The following is a 14,603-nucleotide window of genomic DNA, read 5'->3' as shown; positions in this document are numbered from 1 at the left end:
GCAGGTGTGAACCCCAGTGTCCTGGCAGAATACTTGCTTGAATAATTATATCCTGCCTACCTAAACCTGATATTTCAGGGTCAGTAGGAGAACTTGCTGGTGGCATTATTAATATCTATTGCTTTCCAGATTAAAAAAGACATTGTGCTACACAGAGTTTACAATCTAAATGCCTGATTCTGCAAACACCATCATGTGTAGTGCAACATGAGCGGGCCTGTAATGAGGCTGACAGAACAGGAAGTAAAACAGAGTTGGGTAGGGAAAGAGAGCTGAGGGAGAAAATGAGTTGTTGTATAGCAAGTGACTAAAGCTTAAACATAAATAGGGCAAGACTAGAGAAGTAGATAATACATGTGCAGAAGTCATAATTAAGCAATAAGACTAAATTAATGAATTTTCAGAAAGGGTTTGAAGGAGAGTTAAAATGTTTGATGCTGAAAAAGGAATGCCATGCAGCATGGAAAAGGCCCAGGGAGGAGTAGGAGGCACATCACTGTCTTTCATTTTTTAAATTGTAATTTTAGCAGTCTGCATTTCAGAAAGTGAATTATTCCTCAATATTGAATCTGTAAAAGTTCTGTGGGAATTGTTCAGGATAGAGGAGGTTTGTAAAATATTAGGATATATAAAGATGTTTGGAACTGAGATCTAAATTACCTGCCCCTCCTTCAGTTGTTCTCTATGTTCAGTTCTGTTTCTGAATAGTGTCATGTTGTCGAGTTCTTTGCATTTCGTATTCACAGAGAAATAATTGTATCTCTTTGCCTTTCCCTATGGTCAGGTAGGTAGTGACATAACTTGGCTGTCTGAAGATCAGTTAGTTGGCAAGACCCAGAAACTTTCAGATCTCTGATATTGGATCTAATCCTTGTATAATCAATTTTGCAATTTAATTAGGTTGTGCATAACAGAGTCTTGTGAAGCATTGCCTCACATCCTTTTTTTATTGTAGTCACTTAGCTCACTAAGACATTGAATTCAAATTGCATTCTGGACATCTTTGGTGGAGAGAGCTGCCTGGCTTTCCTCATGCTTAATCTCCACAATGGCTTGCCCACATTATATCTGGTGTTCCTCCCCTGGCTGTAGTGGGGTTTAATCCAGGTTGGAGGATGTTATGATTTGCATAGGTTTATCTTGTGGTGCACCACTTGAGGATGGAAGGGAGCTTCCTCCCCATGCAACAATAGGGTCTGGGCCTTTGGGAGATCTGTTAACCTTTAATTGCTGCTAGCTGACTAGCAGGCCGACTGATGCATCATGTCTTTGAGGGGCCATGTTCTACCTGTTACAGGATCCTTCCTCTTCCCCAGTGCTGTATATGCTGCAGCCTACAGTGATCAGCAGCTACAGGTGAACGCTGCTCCTGTACAGATAAGCAGCATTGCATCGGGCTAGTTGTACTTCTGAGCCCCACAGCCTATCCGGTGGAATTCTGCCTTGTATGCATGATTCCTGTAGTTAGAGGAAGGTTCATCTGCAGTTTGCTGACCTAGGCAGGATTTGGCTCTTAGTGTTTATGGAGAAAAATACACTTGAGAGCGCCTATATCATAAAACTTTGAGAATGCGTGTATGTGACTTATCATACCTTTGCTTCAAGCAGTAGGTTTGGAAATCATGTAAGTTCATGTTTAAAGAAGCTCTTATTATATCCTACACGGTCAGAGTAACTTCTCCAGTGGAGCAGTTTAGTTGCATGGTATCAGAGCCATGCTGTATGGATTGGAAGATGCCTGAAGATCACAGTTTTATCGAAGAGCATCCTAACAGCAGCTGGCTATGGATTGAAATAGAGTTGCTGAAAATTAGTGTAAAAATAACAAAATGGAAAACTAGGTATGGGAACAGACATGTATATGAATCTAAATACATTGTGATAACATTTGAATATAAATGTACCAAAGTTAACTTTTCAAACTGGCAGGATATTGGACTTGAAGGACCTTTTGATCTCATCTGTTATGACCAATCATGTTTGCTGTAGGCATTTCAGGTATCTATCACCTCAGCTCTCCTGGTATGTTCAATATACAGAAATGTTGAGCTTTTGCATAACCTGTATTTTCCCACTAGTGAAAGAATGATTAACTTAACTACAGCAAGTTTTAAAAGTAATTTCATCATAAGTTGATATCTGTGCACTCTGTATTGTTGTATAGGAATTTAAACAGTACCATATTTAAAGAAACTCTTTGTCTTATTCTTAATTTAATGAAAATAAGTAGCTGGTGGCTCTAGTAGTAATGATGGCATAATTAAACCTTTTGGAGTATTGTTCTAGAACTGTGCTTCTCAGTCCCCCACCCAGTCAGCAGTATTGGAAGGAAGCATGGTCAGGAAATCCTGATGCATGTTGGGAACATCAGTTCTGGATCATTGTACTGTACATGTGACACGTGTACAGAGATATCTTGGAATGAACTGTAGAATGGCTGGCTGTAGAGCTAAAGGAAGGAGGAATTGAACAGTCAGGGAAGAGGGGCATGCTTTAGCCTTTCGCTGTAAACGTATTCTGTTTTCACGGATTCTAAAAATCTGTGAAAATCTACAGTGAATATTTTACTTCCCCGTTGGCTACCAGCACAGCTTGCACTGCAATGGAAACAAACCTAACTCCTCCTCCTGCGTCCCACGCTCTTGTGCTGCCTCGGCCATGGAAACAGACAGTGACAGCACTTCTCCCATTCCCCAGCAGAGGCAGTCCTGCAGCATGAAAATATGCATCTGGTTCATTCATGGGAAATTATAAGCATGAAATACTCTGATTCTACAGGAATTCATCTCTTCTTTTTGCTTTTTTTCTTTATAGAACAGAAGAGCTGCCTACAACACAGCAACCCGCAAAACCACCAACACAAGTCAATGGAACAGGTAGTTTTGACTAAGTCAATACTAGTGATTTAATTCACTTATCAGTTTTTATTCACACAAGCTCTTCTCTCAAAATTGATCTGCAAGATGATACTGGAACATTTCTGTACTAGCTGTTGGTTCTTTATTCAGGCTTCTGGAAAGCTACATATGAAGATTATGTGAATATACTCTTCTGTTCACAGAGCCATGGTTTAACTTAACAAACCTAAGTTTACAGGATGAAAGGAAAGAGTGCTCTGTGTCACTCTTGATTTCCTTTGAAGTTAAATGAGAATGCTGGTGTTAAAATGTTCTTTAGTATTTGACATTAAGTAGAATGTTTGTTTGTCCTCTTCTAAAAGCAAAGATGAACATAAGTACATCAGAACAGCCATCTAGCCCAGAATCCTGTCTTCTGACAGTGGCAAATACCAGGTGCTTCAGAGGGAATGAACAGAACAGGTGATCATCAAGTGATCCATCCCGTCGCCTGTTCCCAGGCAAACAGAGACTAGGAACACTTCAGAACATGGTTTTGCATCCCTGCCCATCCTAACTAATAATCATTGATGGACCTATCCTCCATGAACTTATCTAGTTATTTTTGGAACCCTGTTATAGTCTTGGCCTTCACAACATCCTCTGGCAAAGAGTTCCACAGGTTGACTGTTCGTTGTGTGAAGAAATACTTCCTTTTGTTTGTTTTAAACCTGCTGCCTACTAATTTCATTTGGTGACTCCTAGTTCTTGTGTTATGAGGAGTAAATAACAGATCCATATTTACTTTCTCTACACTACACAATATTTTATAGACCTCTGTCATTCGTCTCATTTCCAAACTGAAAAGTCCCAGTCTTATTAATCTCTCCTCATAAGGAAGCTGTTCCATACCCCTAATCATTTTTGCCCTTTTCTGTACCTTTTCCAATTCCAGTATATCTTTTTTGAGATGCAGCGACAACATCTGCATGCAGTATTCAAGATGTGGGTGTACCATGGATTTATATAGAGGCAATATGTTATTTTCTGTCTTATCTATCCCTTTCCTAATGATTGCAAACATTCTGTTAGCTTTTTTGCCTGCCGCTGCACATTGAGTGGATGGTTTCAGAGAACTATCCATAATGACTCCAAGATCTCTTTGAGTGGTAACAGCTGATTTAGACCCCATCATTTATATGTGTAATTGGAATTATGTTTTCCAATGTGCGTTACTTTGCATTTCTCAGCATTGAATTTCACGTGCCATTTTGTTGCGCAGTCACCCAGTTTTGTGAGATCCCTTTGAAACTCTTTGCAGTCTGCTTGGGAGTTAACTATCTTGAGTAGTTTTGTATCATCTGCAAATTTGGCCACCTCACTGTTTATCCCTTTTTCCAGATCATTTATGAATATGTTGAACAGTACTGGTCGCAGTCCTTGGGGGACACCACCATTTATCTCTCTCCATTCTGAAAACTGACCATTTATTCCTACCTGTTGTTTCCTGTCTTTTAACCAGCTACTAATCCATGAGAGGACCTTCCCTCTTATCCTATGACCGCTTACTTTGCTTAAGAGCATTTGGTGAGGGACCTTGTCAAAGGCTTTCTGAAAAATCTAAGTATACTATATCCACTTGATAATCCTTGTCCACATGCTTGTTGACCCCCTCAAAGAATTCTAATAGATTGGTGAGGCATGAGTTCCCTTTAAATAAAACCACGTGGACTCTTTCCTCAACAAATTATGTTCATCTATGTGTCAGATAATTCTGTTCTTTCCTATAGTTTCAACCAATTTGCCCAGTACTGAAATTAGACTTACTGGCCTGTAGTTGCCTACTGTATATAATTGGCAGAGTATCTGAAAGAGAAGCAATCCAGAAGAAACATACAAATTAGATGAACTACTGCTACTTTTAATAAAACTTTTATCTAGAAGCATCTACATTTAACTGTAAAATTTCTCCTTAAAGACCAGGAGACACATGTTAATTTAAAAAAGTGGATGGCTCTAGATTGTTTTTAATTTCCAGAGTTGGTGGAGAAGGAACCATTCAATCCCATTGGAATCTGCAGTGGGGTTCTTGAGGGAGGTGATAACTTACAAAGAATGCCACTAAACTACAAAGAAAAACTAGATCTGGAGCAGTTCTAGTTGCATGTTACAAAATGAGTTATTTTCAGTTGATTTTTCAAAAGTTGTTTTTTGTCTAACATACAAAATATGCTGTTCGGATTTATAGATAAACGCAGTCAGATGATGTGTTCAAGAGTCCAGAAGTGGTTTTATGACAAATTTGGGGAGTATGTTGAAGACTTCAGATTTCAGCCGGAGGAAAACACAGTGGAAACTGAAGAGCCACTTAGCGCTAGAAGGTAAAAATACTTGTAGAACTTTTTTGTTTTTGTTTTTCTTTTTGGATAAACCAGCATAAAACTTGTCACAAATGATTCTACTATAATGAAATACATGTAAGGAAATATATTTGTATAAAAAGTTATAGAAGTTGAAGAAGCAGGGCTAATTTTGGCTCTGTATGTATGCTTCTAAATTAGTGTTAGCAGCAGAGAGTTGAAATCCCATATTTTTCTGCATGTCTAGAATGAAATTAGACTTGGGGTATGTCCACACTGCATCTCTGTGTGTGCTTTCCAGCTCGGGTAAACAGACAGGTGCTAGCCCCGCTCAAGCTGGGCACTCCAAAAATAGCAGAGTAGCCAGGGATAGCACAGGTGGCAACTTTGGTACATACTTGGGTGGCCAGCCTGAGGGTCCAGGCAGTTTTGTACTCAGGTGGTTAGCCCAAGCTGCCACTCATGCTATTCCTTGCTACACTGCTATTATTAGCATGGTAGCACAAGCAGGGCTAGCGCATCTGTCTATTCGTGCTGGAAAGTATACTTCAGCTACAGTGTAGACATACCCATAAACTAGTTACTGGGTCCGCAGGGTGCAAGAAAAGTTTTCCTTTAGCACTGAGGCTAAGTACCTCATTAGGCTTGGTTTTTGCTTCAGTTTTGATCTGATATCAGATAGGGCTTCGTTGTAATTCATTTTTAAATGCATTTTGGAAGCTGAGAGTAGCTTTACACCATTGATACACACGCAGTCTAATGTATGTGCTGTACATATTGTACTAGAACAGAAGTACAGGTATGTTGAGTTGCACTGAAATGCTTAATGTCTGCCTAACATCATGTTGTATTATCCATATTTTTCTAGGTTAACTGAAAATATGAGAAGATTAAGTAAGTATCCAGCAACATCGTTGTCTTGACATTAAATCAGATTTTTTTATCGCTTAACTTAATATTTGTGCATATAAACATGCAGAAGTCCTGAGAAATTCTTCTGTCAGTTTATAGGTGGAAGCATTTCTGAAGCCTTGAATTAATCTTTGTTGTAGATAGTAACTTAAGTAAGGAGTATAACACCAGGGATGATGCTGTCTGCCACATTATTAAATAGTGGCAGAAGCTATTCCCTTGTTAAGCTCTAAGTAAACAGGACGTTCCCATAAAAATTGTAATACAGTATGCTAAATAAATACCCAGTCTGGTGAAACTTAACTCTTCAGAGCTGGGTAACTGAAAGCCTATCTTACATACCCTTGCTCCCACTTAGTTAATGGAACTATGAGCAGAGATAGAGGCCTTCTAGAGTCAGTAAAAGTTTGCAGGCATGAACCCTAACTGACCAGGAGGAATACTTCATTGTTTCCATCTATCTTACTGCTTTGTACAGCCTAGTTTTTAAAGTAAAATTACCATAGTGTGTTGCTTCCATCATTTGCTTTGGGAGACTATTCTATGGCTTGTCCTCCTTATTAGGAATTCAGGGGAGTCCTGTCTGAGTAAAAAATGTAAGATTGCACCCTTGATATTTACGTAGGAGATCCGAATAGTTCTTAATTCCTTAGGTGAGCAGTGAGGGCTAGACTGACTGACTTAAGTAAGGGGTTGTAAAGATTTCCCTAAGCCATCCAGACTCCTTGTGCCTAGGTACAAAGGAAGGCAAGCAGTGCTAACTTCTTTTGAGGGTCTTGCAAAGGCTGGGCAGCCATCTTAATGCAGTACAGCACTGTTGACAGTAGCTGCTGTAGAGAGCAATTAAACCAATGAGCTCCTCTGGTGCTATCGCCCTCCCAGCTAGTTCCATGCAATCCTTAGGATGTGATGTTGGTCCTTAGAGCTACCCTTTTGCAAATCTAGCCCTGGTTGTTTAAGAACTTCCCATGGAAGGCATAGCAGGGATAGTTGAATTTTGAGCAATAGAAATTAAGGGCCTTGTCCTGTACTCCTGGAAGTTAACAGGAGTCTTGACTAAGGACGACAGGAGATCAGATTGGGCCCATCAACAGGGTACAGGGTTGGAAGGAGAAGAGTATTTAAAGGATCTAAACCACAGTTCAAATCATATTTGTACTTCTTTGTGTTAAAACCTTTTTAGTTTGTGGGAATGTGATTCTCTTTAATTGCTCAGTAATCTTGAAGTCTTTCTTTTGTTGTGTGTGGTTTTGTTTTTTTTTTTTAACTAATTTGGGTGCTGAGATTTTGGGCAGCTCTTGCATTTAAATAAAAATGTATGTAATCCAATCCATAAATCTGTCTTTAACATTCAATAAAGATCTCAGATTATTCCCAATTTACTTTTGTTGTTTTACAAATGATTTAATTGCTGTTAATTATTTACCACATTTGTTTTTTTCTTCTGCCTAGAGAGAGGTGCCAAACCTGTTACTAATTTTGTGAAGAATCTTTCTGCCTTATCAGATTGGTATTCTATCTACACTTCTGCTATTGCCTTTATTGTAAGTTATCCTTTTCTTCCAGGTGTAATAACGGCTGAAAACTCTATAGCCATCACCTAGTGGCATTCTTTGAAAGTGTCTACTATAATTCAACATTAGCAAACATGGCAAAGTCAAAACAGTGTAGTATAATTTTGTTCTATATTAAATAAAATGATTTTTCTTATTTCAGAACTATTTTTAATATTGGGATTCTTTGCTCATTTTTTAACAATGTCAGATATTAAAACAAAAGTTTCCATATTTGCAATGGTTTACAGCCTAGTGGATAACATCCTGTTGCCTGCACTTGCCACCACTCCCTCCCCGCCCCCCGGAAAATGCGTCCAATCATCTCACTGATGTTCCTCTGTGAAATATCTTATCAATCTCAGTCCAGTTCCTAAAGTGGACAGTTCCACATCAAATGAAAGTCTTTCCTGTCAGTACCCCCACCATAACAACATAGTTTGCATTAATTTGGCGCTCTTTGTCAGAAGGAAGGCCCAGGGAATAGGCATACAGACTGAACTAGAATTGATGTACACTGGTGAGAGTTTTGTGAGGAGGACTTGTACTGCTTGGTCTGTGGATAATTACAGAACTTTGGTCTCTAGACCTGTCTGTGTGGCACACTTTATCCACACCACATCTAATTTAAAATATGCTGGAAAAATCTAAATTCTAATTTAAAAATAAATTACAGATAACCGAATGGAAGAGTTCTAGCAATATCCTAAAACATGCAAGTGAAGTTTCATTATTTTATGTAGTTACAGCTGCACTTTCATTGATTGTAACCCCGTAAGTCTACATGGGCTGCTGATTTAATACTGTTTTTTAATACACCGATCAAGGAACATTAAAAAGAACCACCTCCGTTCTGGGCTCCCTTACCCCCTTCTAACACTGCCTCTACACCCCTTTTCCCAAACCTCTGTCCACCTCTTTCATCTCTTCATCTCACAAATTCTTGCTTCTCATCTGAAAAGTGATTTATATAGAAGCAGTGTGGTCTGCTGTATATATAGAAGAGCCTTATCTGGGAGCTGCTAGTCCTGATACTGGCTGGGCACTGTCTTGTTGTGTGGCTTCGAGTAGAACACCTTACTATGTTACTTGTCCATAAAGTGGCCTTTGCAAAGGTGGTGAGAGCAGTAATGTATGTATGTAAAGCACTTCTGAAGTGTAATCTGTTATGCGAGTGCTAAATAATTTTTTCCCCTTTCTTCTTAGACATCTCACTTTTCCTTCCCCTGAATGGTATTAAACTTGGGGACACATTGGAGTATTGCTTCTGTGAATAAAATACAATTCAGTATCTTGGCGCTCATACTGCTTCCTCTCCCTCAAGTGCCCAGTCGCTAGAACTACCCTGACTTCCACTCAGCACTCTGACTCACTGCTAGTGTGGCCTTGCTAGGTCAGACTAGATGATCATAATATTGCCCTTGCTGTCTTAAATTCTGTTAATCTAATGACTTTTTGTTGTTGTTGTGCTCAAGCGACTATGAGAGATTCATCTGCCATGCATGCAGCTCAGGGCTGCTGAAGTAGCAGTTCACTGTGATTGACTGAATCTCCTAGTTAATGTTTGACCCTGGGTGTATGAATCTGCTGCGTTTTCATCAGTCACAGGGGTGCTTTCACACCCTTAAGTGTTAATAGCTTGGGGAGTTGTGTTTTAGCAGTGTACCTAGTAACACAGCTCAGGTATTGTTTCATGCAAATCATTGTAATTTAGCTTGTAATCTGCAACTCTTTCCTTTTTTATCTGCAGATTTACATGAATGCTGTATGGCATGGCTGGGCCATTCCTATGTTCTTATTTTTAGCAATTTTGAGGTTATCCCTAAATTACCTCATAGCCAGGTATTTACTTTGCTTAAATATTAAGGATTTAGCCATTCGTGTAACTTAATTTATCTACAGGCTTTTATTTTGTTCTTACACTGAAATAATTTTAAGCTGTTAACTTTGCTGTCAGCAAGGGTTAAAATGTGAGTTTAAATAAATTTGTGGTTCTAAAGCTATGACAAATATGAAAAGGCATAGAATCCAAACTAGTCTTGTTGTTGTCATAAAGATCTATCACCCTTGTAAGTAATACTTTTGGTTTGCAATGACTCAGGTCGCCATAAGGGATGCTGCACATTCACTCACTTAATGCAGTGATTTATTGTTATAGTAAAATCCCCCAAAGGAGCCAGTTTCCATCTTCCAGGAGTACTGGAGGCGATTGGAGAGCAGCACGTTACAGGCTGAAGCCTGTTCACATTTTTATAGAAAGAACTTTTTCTTTCATCCAGGCATAACACAGGTTGAATTAATATTTTAACTTGGATACAAATGTTAATGAAAAGATATTTCATTTTTTTCACAATTTTAAACCTAACTAGGCTTCCTGCTCTTAGATGTCATGGCATTTTTTGTTGTAAATGTAAAACTCAGCCCCTATATAAAATCTGTTTGTACAAGAAACCTAAAAATACAGTATATGCTGACTGTTCTGAGAAACTGAGGTATTTGAAAATGTCCATTTCCTGAGAGTCATCGAAGAATCCTTCCTACTAAAACCTCAGTATCAGGCTTAGGACTCTTAAGAGTGCAAAGTCTCGCTTCCAATACTGATCACTTATTTCAAGCTATAATATATATCAACAGTTCTGCAGAGGAAGGGGGAAAGCTCAGATCCTTGCACTAAAGCCTTTTCTAATTAGAACTTACCAGGTCAAATTTAGTTTGTGTGGGGGTGTGCAACTCCAGTGACTTCATGACAGCTTCATCTGTTTAAACCAGTGCCGACTTGGAACCATAATGTATAATTATTCAGTTATTAAGAAGAAAAATATAAACTTCGATGGTTCAGTTGCAAATGGCCTGTGCAGCATTAGTATATATTTATGGAACAATACTGTAATTCCTTAATTACTGCTTATTGTCAGAAAGGGGTTGAAGTGCTTATTTTTTTAAAATAGAACTCCCAGCACAAATGATGATTTTGAAAGTTGATGTCTATTCTAAACATACAAGTGGCTATCATTTCATTGCCATAAATCCGTGTAAAATGTTTGAAATATCAAGGCCATGTGACTGGTTATTGGAGAGAGAGTGTGTGTGTGTAGATTTGAAAGGACACTGTTAGCTACCCTGTCATAGATATTTAAAAACGTCATTATTTTGTTAAAGCCACATAAGTGTTGGTTGCAGAAAAGCATTTTAAACCCTGCTTGGTAGACTTGTGGAGAAGAGATATCTACATAGTTTGTTTGTTTGACTTTTAGGGGTTGGAGAATACAGTGGAGCATTGTGCCTGAAGTTTCTGAGCCCATTGTAAGTCTTTAATCCTCATTTTGCACTGCATGTTGTAATGCTATTCCAAAACACACACAGAAATGCCTATGTGAAAATTGTCCTTTCAAAGGATTTTCCCATTTTTCATCATTCAATTTGGGAGGATGTAAAAATACACAGCTATTGCCACTCTTTGGTCTTTCTTACTTGCACTTTCGAAGCCAGCATTGGTTGTGGGTTGTTTTTTGTTTTGTTTTTCTGTTTGGTTTTTTTACTGGAAAACGTTGGCAGTGTCATAAATGAAAGTGTAAATTGAATTTCTGGTTTAAACTGAGATTTGATATAAGTCTCACAGTTGAATCCAATGGACTTTTCAGTTCAGGAAACTTGCTTATACTGCTGTTGAAAGTCCACTGTAACAGCGTGAAGCTGTCAGTAGCTTTCAGCATGTGAAAATTAATATTGACTTGATTTAAACAGCCCAGAAATTTACACTATCTGCAAAAGTTCTGGGAACAACTGCTGATAATAGATAAAGAGCTATTTGAATGACAAACCTTTTCAGTAAGATGTATTGAGGATTTTGGGATTCCAGGGAAAACCTTGTGGTCTTAAATGACAAAAGATATTTATTTTTATCATAAGTTTCTAGACATACAACTTTACTAAATAGTTTTTAAACAGAAATGTAAATGATTAGTATCTAGATCAGGAAGGGCAACAAATTTGCACAACATTTGTCTAGGTCAGAGGAGAGCAATTTGTTAGCTACTGCTAATACAAATCATGGCTAGCCACAGAAGAACTAAAACCCGTAAGTGGAATGTAGTAAATTTAGGATACAGGATGTACACTCGGTGGCTTTATTGTATATTAAATATTTTTATTTTTGTCACTAGCAGTTTTCTAAAATATAAAGAGCAGTGACAAAGCTGAAAGTTATATTTAATTGGATTTTTTTTTGTCTTGTCCAAGGAACCTCCAAAAGAAGACCTGACAGTGTCAGAAAAGTTTCAGCTTGTTCTAGATGTGGCACAAAAAGCACAGGTACTGTACTCCATTCAGACTTCGTCTGTGTTTCCTGAATAAAGAGAGGATACATCTTGAAAGAACGTAGTGTACAATGTGTGAAAATGGGTCAGAACAAATTAATTTACCTCGTAATCTCTTGTACCCTTATATATTCAAAAGAAATACCCTGTAATGGAGAGGTAGGAATCATGCTAAACCGCTTTCGATTTTATGAAAACCGCATGCTGAAGTAGATAAGAAAACTTCAAATAAACTATAAAAAGAAATAAAATCCAACATACAAACTGCTGTAAGTGAACTTCCTGGCCATCCAGACCAATAATATTAACCCAGAATAGTAAAATAATAACCCCCTATAAGAGCCCACCATCTTCAACCACCATCCCTTATTTTTTTTAAAAAAAAAAGCTGGAAATAGGTGGCCTCCTGGGGAAAGTTAATAACTTAAACCAACACTTTAAATGCCACCTCGTGGTTAATATGCATTCACACTCTGTTCTGGGCTCCCTTGGTGCAATGTGCTCTTCATGAAAACTTGATTAAGAAGTGAGCTGCTGCATTCTGCACTAGCTTTATTTAACTGTAGCTAATGGTCCCAAGATGTAGACCCACGTTGCAATATTGTAATCTTGAGATGACACAGACATGCAGCTTCATTTAGGGAGTCTGACATTTCCTCCTAAATGTCTTGCCATCATCTTGAATTGATCATACCTGAACTCCTTATCTTTCATCCCACAGCCTCTGTGCTCACCCCATTCTCTGTGATTGTTGAACACACTACCATCTGTCATGTAACTTAAGCCTGAAGGGAATCATCAACTCCTCCCTCCTCCTCCTCAGCCAACACCTTCCAGGCAGTCTCCAGATTCTACTACCTCTTCATCCACACCACTATGGTCTGACATCCTTTCTCACCCAACAGCTAAAATTCGCATTCATGCCCTCATCATCTCCAGCGACTTCCTTGGCCTCCCTGACACCTACATCAACCCCTCTGTTCTGTACAAAGCATGGCTGCTAAGAACTTTCCTGGCTCATTGTTTTTCTCACAATACCTTGAATGCCTCTGCCCTCTCCCCTACTTTCTCCCCTACTCCATCAAGTTGAAGCTGCTTGTCTGTCTTCCAGTTCCTGTGTTATTCTTCCCCTCATTTATTCACATCTGTCTTTTTTCATTTCTCCTCACCCCCAGACCCTCATCCTTCTCTGTTATCATTGATGCCAACATCAATGTACTATTTATCTATTTCTCCCACAGCAGTCAGAGACCATGCCCTCAGTATGTTTAGTAGAGCCTAATGTGGGATATATTGAAAACTATGTAATTTATGGTGCCTCGATAGCAAGGGTCAAGAAAAAATTATCTTTAGAAAATTCTACTAGGCCATCAGTAGAGTGGTTATGTATTGGATAAACAGTGTTCTTCATCAGAGCTGTCAGAATCTAACAGGCTCAATCTGCTTCAAAGAGTGTACCATTCAAATAGATCCACCACCCTCATGAGAGGTGGGTTCTGACTCCAAACCAAAGAAGCCAATGATCAAACCATGACATATATAATAACGACTTCCCAAAATTCTAGTCCCATCCAAAACCTATTAGTTCAGATTTGATGTGTTGTCTACTTACGTAGTTTGTCTTTTGACTTCTCCATTATTCTGAAACTACGACCAGGACGCACGCATTTTCCAGCCGTAACAATAAAGTTAAGCAATTACTTCCACTTTCTTTAAATAACCAGTGATTAATAGGTCAGAAATTGAAGAACAAGGTATACAACAAAATGGAAATCCCCTGAATGCTGATTAAATAAATTTTAAAGGGAAAACATGCATGTTGTTAATAGTGCATATTTCATAATTCTCTAGACTTTTAACTAAAGCCAGGAGAAACTAAGTGGTTGGCTTTCAAGAATCACTTAACATAGAAAATAGCTGAAACTGGTGGAAAGCAAAGTTCTCTGCAGGCAAAAAGTATATTGCAAATTAACTGTCTCTTGCTTTTAATGCAGAACCTATTTGGCAAAATGGCAGACATATTGGAAAAAATCAAGAAGTAAGTTTATATTTTTCTTTTTCTCCTAAATAAACCATTTGAACAACCTCTGACCAGCTGAAAACAAAATGCTGTAACAATTATTTCTGTTTTGTTTTTACAGCTTGTTCATGTGGGTCCAGCCAGAAATAACACAGAAGCTATATATTGTTCTATGGGCAGCTTTTATTGCATCCTGCTTCTTTCCCTACAGGATTATAGGGCTTGCAATGGGTAAAAATTACATATATGATGTTTATATCATAGGATAGATGTAGCTCTTTACATTTTAGAATTTGTTTCTTGAAATACCATCCAATTTAAGAAGAAAATGTTTTGATAATGTCATCCTTCCTTCAAAACTTAAGTCCATACATTAAAGCACCATATTTACTAAAGCATCAGCATTGTTCTTGGCACTGTGTAAGATACACAGAATAAAGGCACAGTCCCTGCCCCATGAGGCACACAGTCTAGAAGACAGAATAGACAATGTACCAGGAGAGCTAGTGAATGGTAACTTTGGGAAATGGGGGACGTTGTACAAAATAGGCATGGTGATGATGAGCTATTGACATGGGTTAGAGCAATGGTTTTCAAACTCTTTT

The 14,603-nt window shown here is 38.4% G+C and overlaps 1 protein-coding gene across 3 annotated transcripts in view; it reads left to right on the top strand.

The window, feature by feature from the left end:
- Nucleotides 1-14,603, top strand: part of GRAMD4 (GRAM domain containing 4) — a 133,271-nt gene that overhangs the window by 103,327 nt on the left and 15,341 nt on the right. For all 3 annotated transcript variants that reach the window (XM_074942411.1, XM_074942410.1, XM_074942412.1), the window contains exons 5-13: nt 2,815-2,876; nt 5,086-5,218; nt 6,066-6,091; nt 7,562-7,653; nt 9,413-9,504; nt 10,917-10,965; nt 11,902-11,973; nt 13,973-14,016; nt 14,120-14,229. In XM_074942411.1, coding sequence (XP_074798512.1) covers nt 2,815-2,876; nt 5,086-5,218; nt 6,066-6,091; nt 7,562-7,653; nt 9,413-9,504; nt 10,917-10,965; nt 11,902-11,973; nt 13,973-14,016; nt 14,120-14,229 — 680 coding nt within the window. The remainder of the gene's footprint in view (nt 1-2,814; nt 2,877-5,085; nt 5,219-6,065; nt 6,092-7,561; nt 7,654-9,412; nt 9,505-10,916; nt 10,966-11,901; nt 11,974-13,972; nt 14,017-14,119; nt 14,230-14,603) is intronic.

The sequence above is a fragment of the Natator depressus genome, chromosome 1 (genome assembly GCF_965152275.1).
Source record: "Natator depressus isolate rNatDep1 chromosome 1, rNatDep2.hap1, whole genome shotgun sequence".
NCBI classification, from domain to species: Eukaryota; Metazoa; Chordata; order Testudines; family Cheloniidae; genus Natator; species Natator depressus.
This window is presented reverse-complemented; position numbering and strand designations above follow the sequence as displayed.